This window comes from Cervus canadensis, chromosome 3, assembly GCF_019320065.1.
Source record: "Cervus canadensis isolate Bull #8, Minnesota chromosome 3, ASM1932006v1, whole genome shotgun sequence".
Classification (NCBI taxonomy): Eukaryota; Metazoa; Chordata; class Mammalia; order Artiodactyla; family Cervidae; genus Cervus; species Cervus canadensis.
Window position 1 is genome coordinate 10,870,093 of NC_057388.1, and position 21,688 is coordinate 10,891,780.

Genomic DNA, 21,688 nt, shown 5'->3' on the forward strand with positions numbered 1-21,688 from the left:
ACAATTACCAACTTCAAAACTTACTACAAAGCAATAGGAATAAGGAGAATGTGGTACTATCATAAGGCTTGGCACGTAAATCAATGGACTAGAATTCAGAGTCCAAAAATAAAATCTTTAGCAAATTGATTTTGTCACGGGTGCCAAGACAATTCAACGAGGGAAAGAACAGTCTTTACAATGGTACTTTAGAACAGCTGGATATCGACATGCAAAAGCAATAAACTGGACCCCTACCTCACACCATATAAAAAACTGACTCAAAAAAAAAAAAAATCAAAAGCTTAATGTAAGGGCCAAAACAATTAAACTCTGAGAAGAAAGCAGGAACAAATTTTAATGGCCTTGGATTAGACAGTAGTTTCTTAGTTATGACACAGAAAGTTCCAGCAACCACAGGAAAAAAATAAACTGTATTTTATCAAAATTTAAAACTTTGTGCTTCAAAGGGCATCATCAAAAAAGTGAAAAGGCAACCCACAGAATGAAAGAAAATATTTACAAATCATACATCTAATAAAGGACTTACACCTATAACATATAGAAGACTCTAACAACTCCATAACAAAATGACAAATAACCCAATTTTAAAATGACAAAGGATCTGAATATATATGTCTCCAAAGAAGATATACAAATGTCCAATAAGTGCATGAAACAATGTTCAACATCATTATCATCAGCAAAAGAGACATCAAAACCACAATGAGATACCACTTTACATCCATTAGAATGGCTATAATGAAAAATACAGACAACAGGAAGTGCTGCCCAGGATGTAGAGAAGTTAGAGCTCTTCTACTCTACTGGTGGGAATGTAAAATGGTGCAACCACTTTGGAAAACACCCTGGCAGTTCCTCAAAAGATTAAATACAGAGTTACTATATGATGTAGCCATTTCATTCCTAAGTACATACCCTAAGAGAAATTTAAATACATCTATCAAAAACCTTGTACATAAAAGTTCATAGCAACATTCTTCATAATAGTCAATAAGTAGAAAAAATTCAAGTACTCATCAACCATCAAATGGATAAAAAGTAAAATATCCATATAATATTACTCAGCCATAAAAAGCAATGAAGTACTGTACATACTACAACATGGATGACCCTTGAAAACAATATGCTAAGTGAAAGACTTTGGTCCCAAAGGACCGCATATTGTATGATTCCATTGATATGAAATGTCCAGAATAGCCAAATTCATAGAGACAGCAAGTAAGTAAATTGCGGTTGCCTAGAGTCAGGGGTTGTAGTGGTGGTGACTGCTAATGGGTGTGAGAAGGGAGTGTTAGAAGGATAAAAATGCTCTAAAACTGACTGTGGTAATAATTGTACTTTGTTAATAAACTAAAATACACTGAGTTATATATACTTTAAATAGGTGAATTGTATAATATGTAAAATATATCTCAATAAAGCTGTTTTTTAATGAAGTGAAATAAAAGCATGGCACAAAAATTCAAAGTTACTATGAAGCCACACCCTTAATTAACAGCTGTGTCCCAGAGCACAATTACACAGATTCAGCTGGTTGCACTTTATGTTAAGTTAAAAATTTCAGAAAGAGTTCAGAAAAAGTAGATGTAAGAAACCACTGGTAAAGAATTCACATGATTAGTGAGTAGAAATACATTCCATTTACAGGAATATTGCTCCTTCATAAAAAAGAACAAAATAATATCTGCTGCAGCATGGGTGGCCCTAGAGATCGTCAAACTTGACTGAAGTCAGACAGAGAAAGACGAACATCATATGGTATCACTTATAACAGACTCTAAAAAATAGTACAGATAAACTTACTAATAAAACAGAAATAAAGTTACAGATGTAGAAAACAAACTCATAGTTACTGGTGGGAAGGTAAAGGGTGGAGGGTGGGAGAAGGCATAAACTGGGAGATTGGAATTGACATATACACATTACTACATAAAAAATAGATAACAAATAAGGATCTACTGCATAGAACAGGACACTCTACTTAATACTCTGTAATGACCTATGTAGAACAAGAATCTGAAAAAGAGCAGATATACATATATGTATAACTGATTCACTTTGCTGCATACTTGAAACTAATACAACATTGTAAATCAACTACTCTGCAATAAAAATTTTAAGAGAGAAATATATTCCATTTAGAACAACTTGTTACTTTTAAGCTTCATATAAAGCCAATTTCTATCCCCTTATTAACTGCCTTGCAAAGACCATATTTTTCCTTGATAACTGTGAAATATATTTGTAAATACAGAAATTAAATATTTCAAAAATTGTTAAAAGTCATCTTGCTTTTACATAACATTGATTTGCATTTATAATTAGTAAGATTTTAAATTAATTCACTTCAAGATAACATAAATAGGCATAAGCATAAGTTTTGGGTGCTCTGAAGTGTTTTATTTTTTTCCCTCAAATTATAAAAGCAATATAAAAACATTACATAAAACTTGGGATATAAAAACAATTAATTTCTATTACCAAGATCATGATTTTCATTTTCCAATGTACCTTGCAGAATACTTTTCAAGTGCATATATTTTAACCTAATTGCAATCATCTTCAAAATATAATTTTGTATCCCACTTTTTCATTTAATGCATCATAAGCATTTTCCTCATAAGCATTTTCCATATTTTATAGTCTTTGTAATTACTTTTTTTATAGGAATATAATTTTTAAGTGCACATGGTTTATTCATAATTATTTCAGAGTTGGCCACATAAGTTTCTTCTAACGTTTTGATGTTATAAATAATACTGTAAAGATGATCTCTGTGCACATTCTTTAACATTACTATCTTAAAAGAGATGCCTAGAAGTGGAAACATTTTTATGACAGTTGACACATACTGCCAAATTACTTTCATCTCCACTTGGATGATCCAGCAGCTTCACAAACTTACTATGTTCCGAACTGAGCTCATCATCACCCCATCCCACCTCCACCTGTTGCCCCTTCCATCTTCTCTCTCAGTGATTGGCAAGGGCAGGTGCTCAAGCCCCAGCATCACTGACTCCTGTCCTTTTCCCTATCATCTGTCTCTGACATTTACCCTGAAAGACTCTCACACACACCTGTCCACCCTGCTCCTTCCCGCAGCCAACATCCCAGTTCTAGCCACAGGGAGTGAAGCAACAGCCCCTTGACTATTCGCCTGGAATTCAGTCTCTCCCCCTGTCCTCAGGGAGTCTACTTGTAGCATGGATGATACCGGTTTAGACATAGAAGCATTTGTATATTTGAAAGTAAGAAAGTAGTTCTTACAAGTTCTCATCACAAGAAAATAAAAACTAATTGTGAGGTAATGGATGTTATCTGAAGTTATTGTGGTGATCACTTCATAACATATACTTATACCAAATCTTCATGCTATGCACCTTAAATTTATCCAATGTTATATCATCAATTATAACAAAACTGGAAAAATAAACATGTTAATTTAAAAATTGCAAACAGACTACTCAAGAGAAGTAGATACTGGATTAGACTTTTGGGTTAAAAAATAGGTATTTATTGGTTTTTTTTTGTACAGCCAGTAAGTTTTAACATCTTGGCTTTTTAAAAGATAAATTTGTATGAGGCCATGTATAATAATTATAATTTCATGCTATACATGCTGAAATAAATTTTTCATAATCTGCTCTTTTCCTAGATCTTTGATATGCAGTTTTTGATTTACAGCTATTTTGACAGGCTAGCTTTTTAATAAGCAGAAATTCAAAATGTTTATGAAGAGAAATGAGGATGATCTTTACATTTATGATCTTAGCCATGCTTTCAAACTTTCAAACATATGTAAACAGATGGCACGGCAGTGTATTATCAAGTACAAGGCTCTCAAGCAAATGTTAACAAAACACGGTGACTCATAATCTTAGGAATTGAGTAGTCTAAATAAAACTTGCTCCTGTGAAGAATTTTTTTCTTCCAATTTGAACAAGTCAATTTCTCTTGAGGTAAAACCCATTTACTATGGTCTTTACACATACAAAGTGGAGAACCATGTTACAGGTAAAAAATATTATGTCAAAACTCTCCTGTTTTTCCAGCAATAGTCGGATAAACAGATCCAATGATTATATTTTTCACTTAGTCGTCCAAGTGATGAATGTATTTTATTCACGATTTTATGTACATAAGAGACAGAGGATGGTTTAGAGGAGAAAGTGTCCAGGTACGTTACATGCTGCCTGGGAACTCCTGAGCTCTTAAAATGCATTTTGATTCTTGCCTCTGTCCTTGACCCCACTCCTCTGTTCTGTACATATCAATCAATTAAAAAATAAGATGAAAAACAAAGAAGACGTAAGACTAAATAAAGCATCTAATTCAGAATAAAAAATAAAGGTGGAATAAGTGTAAATCTATGGCTGATTCATATCAATGTATGACAAAACCCACTGAAATGTTGTGAAGTAATTAGCCTCCAACTAATAAAAAAATTAAAAAAAAATAAAAAATAAAAAAAATAAAGGTCATTTCTAGACTCTACTTCTACTACTGTTTGTTACTCCTCTTTACTGAAGAAGGGAAGAATGATCTTATCAACTGGCACCCAAGACTCAGACCTTTCTGGGGGATTCTATGGGAGGACTTTCTTGCTTCAAGAAAGGAGGCATTTGGGTTCCATCTACTCTTCTAGCTCGTGCAGTGCAGTGGGGCTCAGCAGGCTAACTTGCTAAAATGAAAATGTTAACATACATGATTGTTTGCAAGGTCCCTAGTGCTACACGAGATCAAATTCAAACAATTCTTCCTGGAGTATGAGGTCTTCACATGGCCTGGTCTTTGCCTTTTTGGTCCTTGTTACTTGTTGGTCCCTGTCCCCCATTTGCACACACAAAGCAGCTTTCCAAATCCACCGGGCTTCTTCCTACCTGATGGCTCTTGTTCAAGCTACTCCCTCTGCCCAAATTCTCCCTTTATCATTTTTTGAGCTGGCTAATTTGTTCATTTCAGTTCAGCTCAGTCGCTCAGTCATGTCTGACTCTCGGCGACCCCATGGACTGCAGCACGCCAGGCCTCCCTGTCCATCATAAACTCCCAGAACTTACTCAAACTCATGTCCATTGAGTCGGTGATGCCACCCAACCATCTCATCCTCTGTCTTCCCCTTCTCCTCCTGCCTTCAATCTTTCCCAGCATCAGGGTCTTTTCAAATGAGTCAGTTCTCCACATCAGGTGGCCAAAGTATTGGAGTTTCACCTTCAGCATCAGTCCTTTCAACGAACATTCAGGACTGGTTTCCTTTAGGATGGCTAATTTGCACTCATATTTTAAACCTCATCACCTCTATGAACCCTCTGACATGGACCAGAAGTGGGGGAGGAGTCATCCCCATGAATACCTTAACTACGACACATACAACACTGTCTTCTAGTTATCTGATTACTTTCTGGTTCCTAAGAGATGTGAGCATAGACTGTACTCTTTATTTTTTAAATTTAATTGTATTTTTAATTGGAGGATAATTACTTTATAATCTAGTGATGGTTTCTGCCATACATCAACATGAATCAGCCATCCCATCCCTCTAGCTTGTCACAGAGCACTGGTTTTGAGTTCCCTGCATCAGACAGCAAATTCCCACTGGCTGCCTATTTTACATATGGTAATGTATATGTTTCAACTGTACTCTTTAAATCACTATACCCTAGAGAGTAATACATTATTCCCCTATAAAAAAAATTTACTAAATGCTAAACAATGGAAGAAAAAAAAATCAATCTATGCCTAGAACTTAGAAGAACAGAAACTAAAGACATATAGTTATAGATATATAGATACAGAGTTGCATGGATTTTTTTAATTGACATATTTTTATATTTATAAAAATGGGCTTATATTGGCTTCCAATTTTATTATTAAAAGCTCAAAAATTCCAACTCTTATCATCATTCCATAAAAGAAAGAATAGTTGCATCAAAAATACAGGAGGCACATTATTTAAGAATAAAAGACTATCTCACAAACCACCAAAGATGAGGACTGATTGAGCACTACAGACTGGCCCAGGACCACGGCCTTGCATCAGATGAGTCTTTGGCAGCCTCTGACTTACATTTTCTTCTCCAAGTGTGACTTCTCTCTGAGCCCTTTCCAGGGCAAAAAGCAGACAATTAATTAGAGGGCGCACTCCGTGACATTGTCTAGAGAATAAACTAGGATTCTCTGTTGCTGATTGAGGCTAGATCCACAGGCTTTGGTAACCAGAGGAAACAGTGGTAGGTTTGACAATCTCTTATGAAAAGTGAGTATATTCTTTAATCCTCACACCCCATCATTCCCTTCATAACCACCATTTACACCACATCACTCACCCTGAGTTGGCAGCTATGCCATGCCCAGACTGAAATATGAACCTGCTCCTCTTTCCCCCAGCTTTATCCCAGGCTAAATGCATCCACGAGTCCTTAGTCTCTGGCTCAATGTCAAGAGCAAAAGCAGCCCTGAGACCACACCCAGAGAGAGAGCACAGTTGCCCTGGGGTTATGGGGCTGGAAAGTGAAAGGGAATCTTTTCAGGAGGTTCAGCTTTCCTTTGCAGGAGCTTATTCACTCTGAAGGAAATCTTTCCACTGGTTTCTGTTAAATTTAGAAGAAGTTTAAAAGCTGTCAGTGAGGTCTGCAGAAATGAGGGGGAAAAATGCACACCAAGCAGGACGAGGAGCTTGGGCGCTGTAGCAGGGACTCCTGGTGACTGATACTTAATGGCATTGTGGGCTATGGAAGGGCTGGAGGCTTACTCCGAGGGTCTACTACTGAGAGCTCCTCTTGGCCATCTGCTGTGAGTTTGACTAAGGTGGAAAAATTTTCAGTTAGTAAATTGTGGCTGCCGTGCATCATAATAGGAAACAATTTAAGGAGATTTTTTAAAATCACGGACTGAGACTCACTCAAAGCATAAAGCAGAATACAGTTAGTAGGTGTTTAATACTTCTGAAGTATATTTTTAAATAAAATTTTAGAAAATAAAGTGATGTGATTCCTTTGCATCTCTGACCATACCCTTGATCTTTCCAGTATTTCATTTTTAACGACATTTATAGGCCATGTTACTTTCAAAAGAAAGTACAGAGGCAAAAAGTTTACTAAGTGGATTAGGAATCATGATGTTGTTGCTCGGTCACTAAGTCACATCCAATTCTTTTATGACCCCATGGACTGCAGCCCACCAGGCACCTCTGTCCATGGGATTTCTCAGGCAAGAATACTGAAGTCGGTTGCCATTTCCTTCTCCAGGGGATCTTCCTGACCAGGGATTGAACCCACATCTCCTGCATTGCAGGTGAATTCTTTACTGCTGAGCCACCAGGGAAGCCCCCCAAAAGTTCAACAAGTGAATTAAGAATCATGATATTCACCACTGAAAAGGAAGGAAGGCACAAGAGGTGAGTTAAGCATTGAATTTATTCTAAATTTAAGGCAAATAGGGTAAAAAAAAAAAACACAACTATTTTTGTTACCTTGACATTACATAACAACCAAAGAAAACATGCAAAATTATTTCCAAGGAAAAATTTTTCTTATGCAATTATACTCAAGTAGGATCTTACTGCTTTGGTGCTCATATAGGTACACTAGAGTAATAAAGTTGGCACTGGGTACAATTTATAGAAATTCTATTTTAAATGACTTACCATATGAATACTTTGTAAAGGTTACAGCTTAACATTAAATTAAAACTCATGGAAAGCATTTCTAGTTGGGAAGGGATCTGAGACAACAGGGTCCAAATAAATGCCATGGGGCTGACAACACATGCCTCCTGCTAGCAGGTGCTGGGGGTCAGTCAGCTAATGACTGGATTCTCCAACAAGTACTTGTAGGACAAAAAATTCTGTTCTTAATTTAGACTCACATGCTCAGGCCCAGCCCTAGACTCAAAAGATCCAGAATCTCTAGGGGGGGATCAGAGGCCAGGAACCTAGGTATATTTTTAAAATAAATCTCTACTGGCAATTCTCAAGCTAGACATATTTGAACCGTACTGTTTTAAGTCCGAGTTTGGTTTAGAGAGTGTTAGCTCAATTTAGTCTCTGTGCTATGCTTAGTCACCCAGTCATGTCCAACTCTTTGCAACCCCATGGACTGGAGCCCGCCAGGCTGCCCTGTCCAAAGAGATTCTCCAGGCAAGAATGCTGGAGTGGGTTGCCATGCCTTCCTCCAGGGGATCTTCCAGACCCAGGGAGTGAACCCAGGTCTCCCGCATTGCAGGCAGATTCTTTACCATCTGAGCCACCAGGAAGGCCCTTAATTTAGTCTAGTGGTGGCTAACAGGGCCTCTGTGGGTGGCGCCTACACTACTGATGAGGGAAGGGGTGAGTCCAGAAGAAAGCACGACATCGGCAAACTCTACCAATGACTGGTTCCCTGTTGCTTCCTCCAGCATCTTTTGGTCATTGTTTCAACAATCACTGTGGAACACATTGCTTTAAGAAATGGTTGAAAAGACTCCAGGGACTTCCCTGGCAGTCCACTGGTTAAGAATTTACCTTGCAATGCAGGGGACGTGGGTTTGATCCCTGGTGGGAGAACTAAGATGCCATATGCCATGGAGAAACTAAGTCCGTGCACTCCAATTCTGAGCTCAGGCGCCACAACTAGCCTGTGTACGGCAACCACAGATCCTAGATGGCACAGCTAAGACCCAACAGAGCCAAATCAATCAACATTTCTTCAACAGACTCCACATTTGGAGAACGTCTTCAGGGGAGATACTCCTGTTCATCTCCTCCTACGGTTCTACTTAATTACTCACTGGGAAAAAGATCCACGTTGTACCTCTGAAGTAAAATGTTAAGCCCAGAATTCTGTTTTCACAGAGACAGCCAACCAGCAGACGGGCAAGAAATAAAGCAACTATTTTTCTCTGAACACTTGCAGGTATGCTTGACTGACTTCAAAAACCCATTATTTTACCATACGAGATACAACTTAATTCTGAAATTTGTAAGTTGGACTTCACAGGTCATTGCTTATGCTTCCATCCCCTTTCTGACTACTCGCCCTACCTTATCTGTGTCTATTTGGGATTTCTTCCCTTATTTCCAACAAAGTTCTCCTTTGAAGTTGCCCTTAAATTTCATTCTTATTAATCCAGACATTCTGGTTAATTCCAGATGTCCTCTGTATAAATGTTACCAAGAATATGGATAAAGGAGGAGTTAGAAAAGGATATGTTACACACAATGTGATTTATTCTGTATCTCGTACTTTTATAGGATTTAGTTTTTTACAAAAAGCAGATCCGCCTCAACTTGCAGATTCGAAATTAAAGAGCAAAATTCCATCGATGTGGGCATTCAATCTGTCATTGTACTCAGGTGTAAGTATTTTATAACCCCTACAAGGGTGTAAGTCACATTCTATATCTGTAAGACTTGAGAATCGACAAGTCCCTTTCAAATGCCTTGTCTCTTTAATCCTCACAACCACCCCGAGGTCGCTCCCATTGGAGCAGACGAGAAAGCTGAAGCCCAGAGGGGTGCAGCAGTTTGCCCAGTGTTACCCAGCTTGTGAGTGACAAGGCCAGGCTTTAGGAATGGGCTTCACATCCACCCCAGCCATCAATCACCGCCACATGGTGGAAAGAATGTTAAAGGCGAAGAAATAGTTTCCTAGAATAAAGTTACAGCAATCTGTATGTCCTGCAGCTGATAACTGGGGCATCAATTTCCTTTGAAACTCGGGGCCCTAAATAATCAGCTTCTCTACAGAAGGTACAAAAAAGCCTTAGCACTGTAATTTATGATGCAAGTCCTGATCTACAATTAGCTTTCAAAGGACCTGGAACATCAGATATAAAGGACCATTAACGTAACCTCTTTGTCAATACAGAAAATTGCTATTTTTTTTCACATCTCTGCAATATCTATCGCTTATTAAAAAGAAAAATGCCACAGGCCCTCTTCCATCTGCACTAAGTTTGATAATATCGCCACATTTAAAAATCCACACTTAGGGCGACGAGATGAAGCCCACTTACCCCTCCTTCATGTCGTTGATGGGCAGGGGGACCCGGCCGCCCCGGTCGAGGGCTGACGTGATGTTTATGGCGTTCAGGCGCTCGGGCTGCCACACGTTTTTCACGGCCCCCAGGAAGTCTCCAAGAACCTCGCTGGCCAGCATTTCTTCTACATTCATATTTTTAATGAAGAATTCTGCTTGATAGGGTAACGGGAAGTCTAATTTTGGTGGGAAAAGGGTATGCACACCTTTAATGAGGGAGTCTTTTGAAAGGGAAACAAAACAACGATGAGATTTGTTGACGTGTCCTGGCTTGGGGAACAATATTATTCCTGACTTCAAAGGCTTTCCGTGTAAGAGGCTATCTCTAAAAACACCACATACATTTGACCCAGAATTTTATCTACGATGTAATCAAATCCAAGGGACAGCAGGGTAGTTCACAATTATAGGAAAGAGAAACAAAGAAAGAAAAGGAAAAAACACCAAATCTCATATCTGTCTCTAACTTGCCAGTGACTGCCAGCCTTCTCACCTGGCCAACATACCCAGGTAGAAGAAGCATTTCCAGAACTGAGAAAAATACTTCGTGTTTGTAGTGTTTTAAAGTTGACAGATCTTTTTCACATTGTTTAATTTAATCATTACAATCCTAGGCAGTGCTATTTCTATGTGAACAGAGGAGGAAGCTGAGACACAGAACAATATCATTTCGAACAGAGAAGATAGGACAAAATACCTGGACTTGTTTGTGGGTTGCTTATATATGATATGGAAAACCGTATTTTTAATTTGCAGTATTACTGATCTTTTTAGAGCATGCTAAACATTAAATTTAATGAAAATAAATATTGACTGCATTTTCAATAAGTACTTTGAAATCATAACTATTTCATTCTTTGGATCACTCCATAATTAGATATTCTAGAGAAATCGTATTTAAAATTTCTCATGAAATTCCATATCTCACATTGTTAGAGATTTACTTAGCTTTTTCCCTCCTCAATGTCTCATCAATAATTTCCCTCTAAAGATGCCAAAAAGAATATTTTAAGCCAACCCAATGTCCAATTCAGACTCTCAATATAAGAAACTTGAAATAAATATAATTGATTTCAGCTTCTCAAATGTTAGTCTTGAATTACAAACTGCCATTTCCTATATTCTGACTGTTCTATTAAGACAAAGAATAGCTTTCTTCTTGTTTTGTAATATTTCTGTAATAATAAAAGCTACTTTCTTTTAATACTCTGAGGTAGGTCAAGCTAAGGGAAACAGGTAAATTACCATATTTAATACTCACAATCAGAAAGTGACTAGGCACTTGTATTTTTCTCCATACTTTCAGAAGAGGAAGCTAATTTTTAGATCATATGAACTTACCTCACATGATTTTTACCTAAGCTAAAAGAGACTGTGTATATAAAGTGCTCACCAGAGCTCCCAATATACAGTAAGAACTTAGAAAATACTAAACTTTAGCAATTATTATAATAATAGGCACAGGTTACTTATTTGGATTCTGCAGTGAAAATTTCTGGACTGTCCACAGATTTAAAGTCCCCAATAATAGCTATATGATGTATAGTTGTTGTTGTTCAGTCACTCAGTTGTGTCCAACTCTGTGACCCCATGGACTGCAGCACGCCAGGCTTGCCTGTCCATCACGAACTCCCAGAGCTTGCTCAAACTTATGTCCGTTGAGTCAGTGATGTCATCCAACCATTTCATCCTCTGTCGTCCCCTTCTCCTCCTGCCCCTCAATCTTTCCCAGCATCAGGGTCTTTTCCCTTCTGACTTATTATAACTCATGTGCTATCTGTCCATTCTTGTTTAATAAACAAAAATTTAAAATTATACAATAAATAACTGAAACCTTAATGACCTCATTTATTATGAAACCTCTTTAATATTAAAGGACATTTGATGCCAGAGCTGAAGTCAGGAGATATTCTGGCTCTAGAGTTTTCAGGAGAGTTTTCTGGAATGTACTGTCTCTAAAGATTAAGTTTTTCAAAACCCTAATCACAGAAGGCTCTTCACTCTTCTCCTACACTGTAATTTATTCTGCTTATGATTTTGTTAGATTTGTTTGATGTATAGCCCATCTGTAATCTTCTAAAATATGCTGTTTATTCTCTTTAATGTAGATAAGTTTCCTGTTTTATACAGATACGTTTCCTGTTTTATATAGATAAACAGTAGCTTAATCATGTTACATACCACCCCCCCATACTGAGAAACAGTCATGCAGAAAAATGTCAGGAAGAACAGTTTCTTGGCAATAAATAATATTTATAAATAATACCAAGTATAGTTTGTTGAGTAGGCTAGAATTCTATCATCTATTCACTTCATTCAGTGCTTTTATATCCACTTGTCAAAAAAAAGCATGCAAAACTTTTTCCTGTTTGTCATCAAGGCTCCTCCTTGGAGAGCTGCTCCCTGGCTTTCCCTAATGCCTGTGACCTTCCACGGCTCCTAAAGAGGCTGGCGGCCGCCACGCCCTCCGCGGCTCCAGGCAGCGTAAGTTGCCTGCCATCTACCCAGCCAAGCGCTCTTGCCAGGTCTCCCAGAGATGAGTCACCGGAGCTTTCTAACTTTGGGGAAATCCCGTGCCTGCTATATTTGGACATCCCAGAGGCCAAGGGAACAGCAGGCCAACAGAGTGCTGGCACTAAAACCTGCTTTAGAGAATCACTCTACGTCCTCTCCTTGAGCTTCACGTTGTGTGATTCCACACGACTCATTTCCCATTGGATCTCCCAGAGCAGGAGACAGAACTGAGCGTGGTTATCCTGATCCTCAACTCCTGTTACTGCTTTTCCTCACTGATCTGGGAGCAACGGCCACGTACAGGTCATGCCCGCAGACGCCCACCCTAGTGACCACATGCATTCCATCAAGAACAAAAGGAAAACGCCTGCCTGTTGGTGCCCTGGTTTCCCGAGTTTCGGCCACTGCTGTCGTCCACTTCCTCCGTTGTGTCCGACTCTTTGTGACCCCATGAGTGGCAGGCACACCATGCTCCTCTGTGCTCCTCTATCTCCTGGAGTTTGCTCAAATTCATGTCCAGTGAGCCTGTGAGGCCATCCAACCATCTCACCCTCTGTCCCCCCTGCTTCTCCTCCCCTCACTCTTGCTATCTAATGCAATCTAAGCATCTATAAAAGGAGGTTTTCTAAACCCAGATATTCGTCCTCTCCCAACCCTGACTTAGATAAATACCCCTCAGGTCAACTTTCAATCCTACAGTCGACTAGCAGTCTTCCATTAGTATCTGCCTGAATATGGTTCCCACACGTCAGCATCACCTGTTAGGATATATTCTGTGTCGACTGGACCAAGACCAGACTTGAAAAGAAAGCAGTTCAAACCACAGACCAGGTTATGTTTCAATTTGTTGTTGTTGTTGTTTGGTCGCTAAGTCGTGTCCAACTCTTTGCTTGTAGGGAGTCCCATACCTTGCAAAAAATTTCTGAGTCCCTCGGAGAACACACTAGTGTGGTTAGTGGTCCAAGTCCACTGTAATATAAGTATATAACTAAACTGATGGATTCCCAAGGAAAGGGAACATCACAATTATTCTGCTCATTAAGGATATTCCAGTTTTACATGGACTGCTTGGACTGGATGCAAGTACTTAATTACAATTAGAATAAAGAGTAAAAATCTCCTTAATCCAAATATGAGTACCTTATAAAAGCCCTTGGGAAGTGGAAACAGGGACAGGGAATCTTCTGTCCTGGCCAAAGGAATGGGCACTTGGACTTTCTTCTCATATATGAAAGGAACAGTGAAAGTCGCAGGGTTGTGTCCAACCCTTTGCAGTCCCATGGACTCTAACCTACCCAGCTCCTCTGTCCATGGAATTCTCCAGGCAAGAGTACTGGAGTGGGTTGCCATTTCCTTCTCCAGGGGATCTTCCTGACCCAGGGATCGAACCCAGGTCTATTGCATTGCAGGCAGATTCTTTACCAACTGAGCCACTAGGACAGGTCATTTTAAATTTTAAACTAGCACATTTGTTGTCTGCAATTAATACAGCTAAAATGCCAACAGGAAAAACTCAAGGGGTTCAAAATCATGAAGCATTCTCCTCAGTTATGTATTGTATTACATTTTCATTTCTATTGAAATTACTTTCTTTCATAGAGAGTAAAGATAACTTTAAACACAGCCTTTACTGAATTACTATGAATTCCAAATTAGTAGGACCTGATAAAATGTGTTGTACTAGTAAATAGAAGTAAGAATTTTCCTATCCAGGATACACAATTGTTTTTCTGCGCTGAGGTGGGAGGGAATATTGTATCAGTTCTTCTCCCATCACCCTCATAAATGATATCTGGTATAGTATCCCATGATTTATAAATTTTAACCAGAAAATTTTTAGGGGTATGTCTTTCCCAACTGAATGCCAAAATGGCGTCAGAATATGCTAAGTGTTGGAGTAACTCTTGTGTTCCTAGCCTTCTAAATCCTAAGGTATCACTTACCAATTTGAGCACGTTTAAATCCCTGTTGTCTTAGAGGGTAAAGCGTCCGCCTGCAATGCAGGAGACCCGGGTTCAATCCCTGAGTCGGGAAGATTCCCCTGGAGAAGAAAATGGCAACCCACTCCAGTACTCTTGCCTGGAAAATCCTATGGACAGAGGAGCCTGGGAGGCTGCAGTCCATGGGGTTGCAAAGAGTCGGACACGACTGCGCGACTTCAATTTCACTCTCAATTCTAAATTGCTGATGGACTCTAGCAATCACTCCAGCTAAGTGATTAGCTATTTAGAAAGGAGACTGTGACCCAAATGATGGTTTATTTCTGTCCATTGACATCTCTTTATCATCACATACAACTAGACTACGAGCTAGGATAGGTTTTAAAGTAAAATCATACCAGTGATGAATTCTATGACCAGCCCTATGTCAAGCACATTTTGAGCCTTAAATTATCGCTTCCTTACCTCAGACTTACAAGAGGAATGTTATAAGTCCCACTCAACAGATGATTTAACCAAGGCCTGGAGAAATAAGTGGCCTCTATATTTGGCTCCCTATCCTGAGGTTTTCAGCACCGAAACAAATCATGATATTTTGTCATGAATTAAATATTGCTTAGTTTTATTTTCAACATTTTACTATTTTATTAGGTATGGTAGGTATGTGGGGTTTTAAAATCCTGAACTAGATTTTATATACCTATAAAATATAAGTGAAATACTTCTTGCAAACAAGGAAACAATCAATAACATATTTTTCCATACCTACCTTCTGCTGACATTATATTAATTATCAAATTGTGCCTTGCAGTCTCAAAGGTACGCCTATTATAGGCAGTTATCTATTAGAAAAAGAAAGTCATATTAAAGAAGTGAAATGTTATTTGAAAAATGAAATTCATTAAGGGCTAAATGAAAACAAATTGTCGTTCTTTCCATTTTCATTATTTGTCTATATACTTACAAAATATTCCTTCTCTGAACAACAAGAATCAGAGCTTTTAGCAATATTATGGGAAGTAGATAATTAGTCAGGTCTATTAAACATGCTAAAACAACAAGTTAAAATCAGAAAAACCCTTTTATAGAAGGCTGTTAAGTGCCAGTAGCAATGCAGACGCATCATTAGTAAATGGATTAACTATTATGAATTACTTACCAGAGCCATTCTAAACTTGAATAAAAAAAAAAACATACAAAATCTATTTCTGTACTTTTGAATGGAACTTAAGGATCATATCAGAAAGTACACTTTAAAACAAGCACATCTCTGTGTTGTCTGCATTTAGCACCAAACTGCACACCAACGAGTCAGGGGATGTCAGGGCCCCTTTGGATATCATATCTCACAATGGAACACAGAAGTAGGGATCACAGTCTGATGGAACATGCTCAAAACCACAGATCAATTCCTTCACAAAAAAATATCAGTAAATGTTTGTGGAGTCAATGAACTTACATCAAAGTCAACTCAGAAATAGCCACTGCAAACAACAAACAAAGCAAAGGCCAACAGCAGGATGTGGCTTCAAAAATCTAAGAATAATTAACTTTATAACAGATACGAAATCACTCAGACAGGCCTGCGGTACCTCAAAAAGAAAATAAACCAACAACCAAATGATTGTCTTAGCATCCCAGCACTGTCCTTCCGGCAGTAATCGCAGCCGCAGTTGACACTGAGATAAAAAAGTAGGACACAAATATCTTGCACACTCAGAACCAGTATCAGGATTTTAAGCATCATATATGAGCTTTAAATACATCACCCTCATCAGAAATATCATTTGAGACAACAGTGAAAATCAGAATTTGGGAATTAAAAATTCTAAAACTTTAACAATATTTAAAAGTACATATTCTGAAAAGTTTATTATTCCACCAAGATAAAAGAACTTCTCTCTCCACAATCTGTCAGATTTCTTTTGGATTCAGTGACTTTGTTGCTGCTCTCTGTTGGGACACATGATCAATGAGGTGCACAACCAAACACTAAAATTAAGACTAGTCATTATATAAATGGGGCATTACTGTTTGCAAAGAAGCAAAAGACATTTGGGAATGCTCATGAGTTTAAAAGTTTACTCTGCAAGATTTTCATGTTCTCAATGGAAAAAAATACTAAATACTATTTGCTATAATATCTTAAGGCTAATGCTCAGGGAGAAAAAGTTAAACATTTTCAAATTAATGGTAATATTTTTCTGGCCAGCCTTCCCATAATTATCAGAAAGTTCACTATTGTAAATTCCATAATTCTAACAAGTTTTTTAAAATCATAGGCTACATAAGAGAGTGAAGAACCTTTTCATAAATCATGAGGAAGCATTTTATTATCCAGATTTATATTTAATGCTTAATTTTAATAGCTATAAAAGAATGCAATTCTTCTATCATTTCTAGTGAGATATTTAAATACTATAATATCATCTATCAAAGTCTACTTATCATGATGTGAAGCCCTTCATAGCAAAGAGATATGCACGTGTGTACACTTTTGGATCCCCTATTTCTAAAACAGTGGCTGATTTATTTTAGATGTTTAATAAATATCTACTGAATAAATTACGGATGTAAATGGCTAAATATTTAAGATATGCAAAATCTTTTCACTATATTATTAACAGAATATTTTTAAATTCTGAAAATATGTTTTTATAGATGGATGTAAAATGAGTTATTTACAGATAAAACACTACTAGTGTTAGATGAAAGATATGTTGTTTTCACCTTTTTTAAAGATATTATTTGATACTTATTCATAACCTTATATGTTGGTAGTAAGGTATAATGAACCCCTGTGAATCATGGCTCAATATATGTGTTTCTCTTCTGTCCTAGCTTCTCGCCTCTCTCCCACCAGAGAAACCACTTTGGATTTTGTGTTTATCATCCCATTAGTTTTAAATATAGTTTTATTATACATGCATGTATGTTTAAAATACATTGTGCACTTTGATGGCTTTTGAACTCTATAAAAATCATAAACTAGTCTTCAAAGGTTTGGGGTTTTTTCCAACATTATGTTTAAAGCATTTATTCATGTTGCCAGGCAAGTCTAACTTCATTCTTGCTGTGTAAGTGTTTACTGTGTGAAATAATAATTCCAGGAATTATTGATCTATTCTCTTGTTGATGGACTTCTGGGTCTCGGTTGGTTTGTGGGTTTCCAATGTTTTCCTATGCAAACATTGCTCAAGGAACATGACTGTGCATGCCTTTGGGTGCTGGACATTTGCAAATATTCCTTTTTTTTAATATTTTGGTCATACCACGTGGCTTGCAGGATCCTAGTTCCTCGACCAGCGATTAAACCCCAGGCCATAGCAGTGAAAGCCCAAGTCCTAACCACTGGCATGCCAGGGAATTCCCTGCAAGTATTTAAGTCATATGTAGAAGGGGGATGGCTAGATCATAGGGTACCATGTCATTCAGCTATGTAAAATACTCTGATTTCCAAAGTGATTACTCCAATTCCCACATCCACTGCCAAAGAACTTTACTGAGGGTAAAATTCTCACTGCAGTCTTAATTTTAATATTCCTTCTTATACTGATGAAAGTAAACTTCTTTACTTAAATGGCATTTATGTCTTCTCTTTGGTAAAACTGTCTGTTCATGTCTTTTTCTTACTGAAATTGTAGGTGTCCATTTTCATATTTTATATACTTATTATTAGTCAGTTACATATATTTCAAATATCATCTTCCAGTTTGTGGGTTGTCTTTAAAGTTTTCTTTTGATGAATGGAAGTTCACAAGTTTAATATGGTAACTTGATCAAGTATTTCTTAAGTAAAAAAATTTAGGTTTTATTTAAGATATCCTCTCCTACCCCCAAATTCAGAAAGATACTCCTCTACATTTCTTAATTTATTTTAATTGGAGGCTAATCACTTTACAATATTGTGGTGGTTTTTGCCATACATTGATGTGAATCAGCCACAGGTGTACATGTGTCCCCCATCCTGAAAACCCCTCCCACCCCATCCCTCTGGGTTGTCCCAGAGCACTGGCTCTGGGTGCCCTGCTTCATGCATCGAACTTACACTAGATATCTATTTCACATATGGTAACATACATGTTTCAATGCTATTCTCTCAAATCATCCCACCCTTGCCTTCTCCCACATAGTCCAAAAGTCTATTCTTTACATCTGTGTCTCTTTTGTGGTCTTGCATATAAGGTAGTCATTACCATCTTTCTAAATTCCATATATATGCATTAATACACTGTATTGGTGTTTCTCTTTCTGAGTTACTTCACTCTGTATAATAGGCTCCAGTTTCATCCACCTCATTAGAACGGATTCAAACGTGTTCTTTTTTATAGCTGAGTAACATTCCATGGTGTATATGTACCACAGCTTTCTTAACCATTCATCTGCCAATGGACATCTAGGTGGCTCCCATGTCCTGGCTATTATAAACAGTGCTGTGATGAACATTAGGGAACACGTGTCTCTTTCAGATCTGGTTTCCCCGGTGTGTATGCCCAGCAGTGGGATTGCTGGGTCATATGGCAGCTCTATTTCCAGTGTTTTAAAGAATCCCCACACTGTTCTCCATGGTGGCTGTATCAGTTTGTACTCCTATCAACAGTTGTAAGGGGCTTCCCTTTTCTCCACACCCTCTCCAGAATTTACTCTTTGTAGACTTTTTGAGGGCAGCCCTTCTGACCGGTGTGAGACTGTACTTCATTGTGGTTTTGGTTTGCATGTCTCTAATAGTGAGTGATGTTGAGCATCTTTTCATGTGTTTGTTAGCCATCTGTATGTCTTCTTTGAAGAAACATCTGTTTAGTTCTTCGGCCCACTTTTTGACTGGGTCGTTTATTTTTCTGGTATTGAGCTATATGAGCTGCTTGTATATTAGAGAGTAATTCTTTGTCAGCTGTTTCGTTTGCTGTTATTTTCTCCCATTCTAAAGGCTGCCTTTTATCCTTGCTTATAGTTTCCTTCATTGTGCAAAACCTTATACATTTAATTAGGTCCCATGTGTTTATTTTTGTCTTTATTTCCATTACTCTGGGAGGTGGGTCATAGAGGATCTTGCTGTCATTTATGTCAGAGAGTGTTCTGCCTATGTTTTCCTCTAAGAGTTTTATAGTTTCTGGTCTTACATTTAGATCTTTAATCTATTTTGAGTTTATTTTTGTGTATGGTGTTAGAAAGTATTCTAGTTTCATTCTTTTACAGGTGGTTGACCAGTTTTCCCAGCACCACTTTTTAAAGAGATTGTCTTTTCTCCATTGTATATTTTTGCCTCCTTTGTCAAAGGTAAGGTGTCCATAGCTGCATGGATTTATCTCTGACTTCCTGACTTCCGACTATATCACAAAGCTACAGTCATAAAGATACAGTATAGAATGGGCACAAAGACAGAAATATGGATCAATGGAACAAAACAGAAAGCCCAGAGATAAATCTACATTTTTATATAATAGCTTAAAATTTTGCTAAATCTTCAATATACCTAGACATGAGTTTTGCATTTCTTGGGAAGTAAGAATCTAATTTTATGTTTGCCATGTAGCTGAGTTTCAGTCAATAGGCTTCCTTTTCCCTAATCTGTGATATGTGGCACCATTTCTTTAGATATATACTGTTGTTCTTTATGTAAATGGACCTGTCTCTGGGCTCCCTATTTTATTCATTGGTTAATTTCTCTATTCTTGTATCAATACAAACTTATGAATGGTTACTACAGATTCACAATAAATCTTGATATCTGGAAAAGAAAGAAATCTTACTCCCTTATTTTCCCTCTTTAAAAGTGTCTTGATTTTTCTTGGTTCTTTTTTTTTTCTTGGTTATTAATTTCTTTATCAATTTTAGACTTAGACAATTTTAGTTGTCAACTTTTGTGAAATAACCTATTGAGATGTTTTTATTTGAACTGCACTGAATCTATAGATCAATTAGGGAGAAAGCAATACTTGCATGATTTTGAGTCTTCCTATCCCTGAATGATAGAATAGCTTTTTATTTATACAGGTGCTATTTAATATCAATAAATTTTTATAATTTTTCCCATATATACCTTTTGTTAGATTTATTCCAAGTACATCAGAATTTCATTACTAAAAATGGTATCTTTTAAAAACTTGCATTTTTCTCAATACTTGTTATTTAATAAATAAATATAATTAAGTTTTTTATATCAATCCTATAACTTACTGCCAGGCTTTCTTAACATTTTAATAGCTTACAGACTCTTTCTATCATTGACGATTCCATTTCTTCCTTTCAAACACTTATAAATTTTTCTTTATTTACTGCACTGGATAGGACTTCTAAAATATTCTGTAACAGATGTGATAAAGGGAGCTATTCTTGTTTTGTTCCTGAATTTAAATGGAATTCTCCTAGTGTTTTCGCATTAAAAAATGATGTTTGCTATTAGTTTCAATATATAAACTATTAGGTTAAGGAAGCTCAATTGTTCTCCTAGTTTGCTCAGAGTTTCTTTTTTCTTATCAAGAAGAGGTGTTGAATTTTAGTAAATGCTTTCTTTGAATCTATCCAGGTGACTGTGTTTTTCTTTTTGAATCTAGCAATGTGGTAACTTCCATTTATATATTTCTTTTATAACTTTACTAAATATTTTTAAAACTTATTTTGACAATAACTCCAAATAACTTTCCTATATCTACACATATTCTATCTTATATCAACACTGCCTTAAGAAAGCAGATTTATAGACAGACATCATTGAAAAGTCATGTTAATAACTTCAGTTCAGATGAAGAAACACCTTCTCTCAGTCAACGTGGAAGTTCATATCCACAGTCCACGGCTGATTAAAACTTTGGAGAAAAACGCAAAGCATGTAGCCTCCTGAGAATTTGTAAAATTACCACAAATTTCTGGTGGCAGAAAACACGCCACCCATGACCTGCACAAACCCCTGGCAATTCCGCAAGCAGTTCCGATGCTGGTGCCCTGGTCACTACCAGCAAGTCTTTACCGAATTGGAGAGTTAAGTTCAACAGGGAGGGGACGTAGGTATACCTGTGGCTGATTCACGCTGATGTCTGGAAGAAACCAACACCATACTGTAAAGCAATTATTCTTCAATTAAAAATAGTAATTTTAAAAAAAAATTCCAATTTACCATCTTAGAGGCATTGAGGCCTAAAACTGTAGTAGACCTCTCTTGCCATTAATTGCCAGTGTAATTCTGATTTTGTTAGGTACAGTAAACAGTGAAACACTTTT

At 37.3% G+C, this 21,688-nt stretch overlaps 1 protein-coding gene across 5 annotated transcripts in view; it reads right to left on the minus strand.

The window, feature by feature from the left end:
• The window catches only part of SGCE (sarcoglycan epsilon), a 71,407-nt gene that overhangs the window by 20,371 nt on the left and 29,348 nt on the right, over positions 1 to 21,688 (minus strand). For all 5 annotated transcript variants that reach the window (XM_043462624.1, XM_043462626.1, XM_043462627.1 and 2 more), the window contains 2 exons: positions 15,240 to 15,312; positions 9,994 to 10,192 (listed from right to left, as the gene is read on the minus strand). In XM_043462624.1, coding sequence (XP_043318559.1) covers positions 9,994 to 10,192; positions 15,240 to 15,312 — 272 coding nt within the window. The remainder of the gene's footprint in view (positions 1 to 9,993; positions 10,193 to 15,239; positions 15,313 to 21,688) is intronic.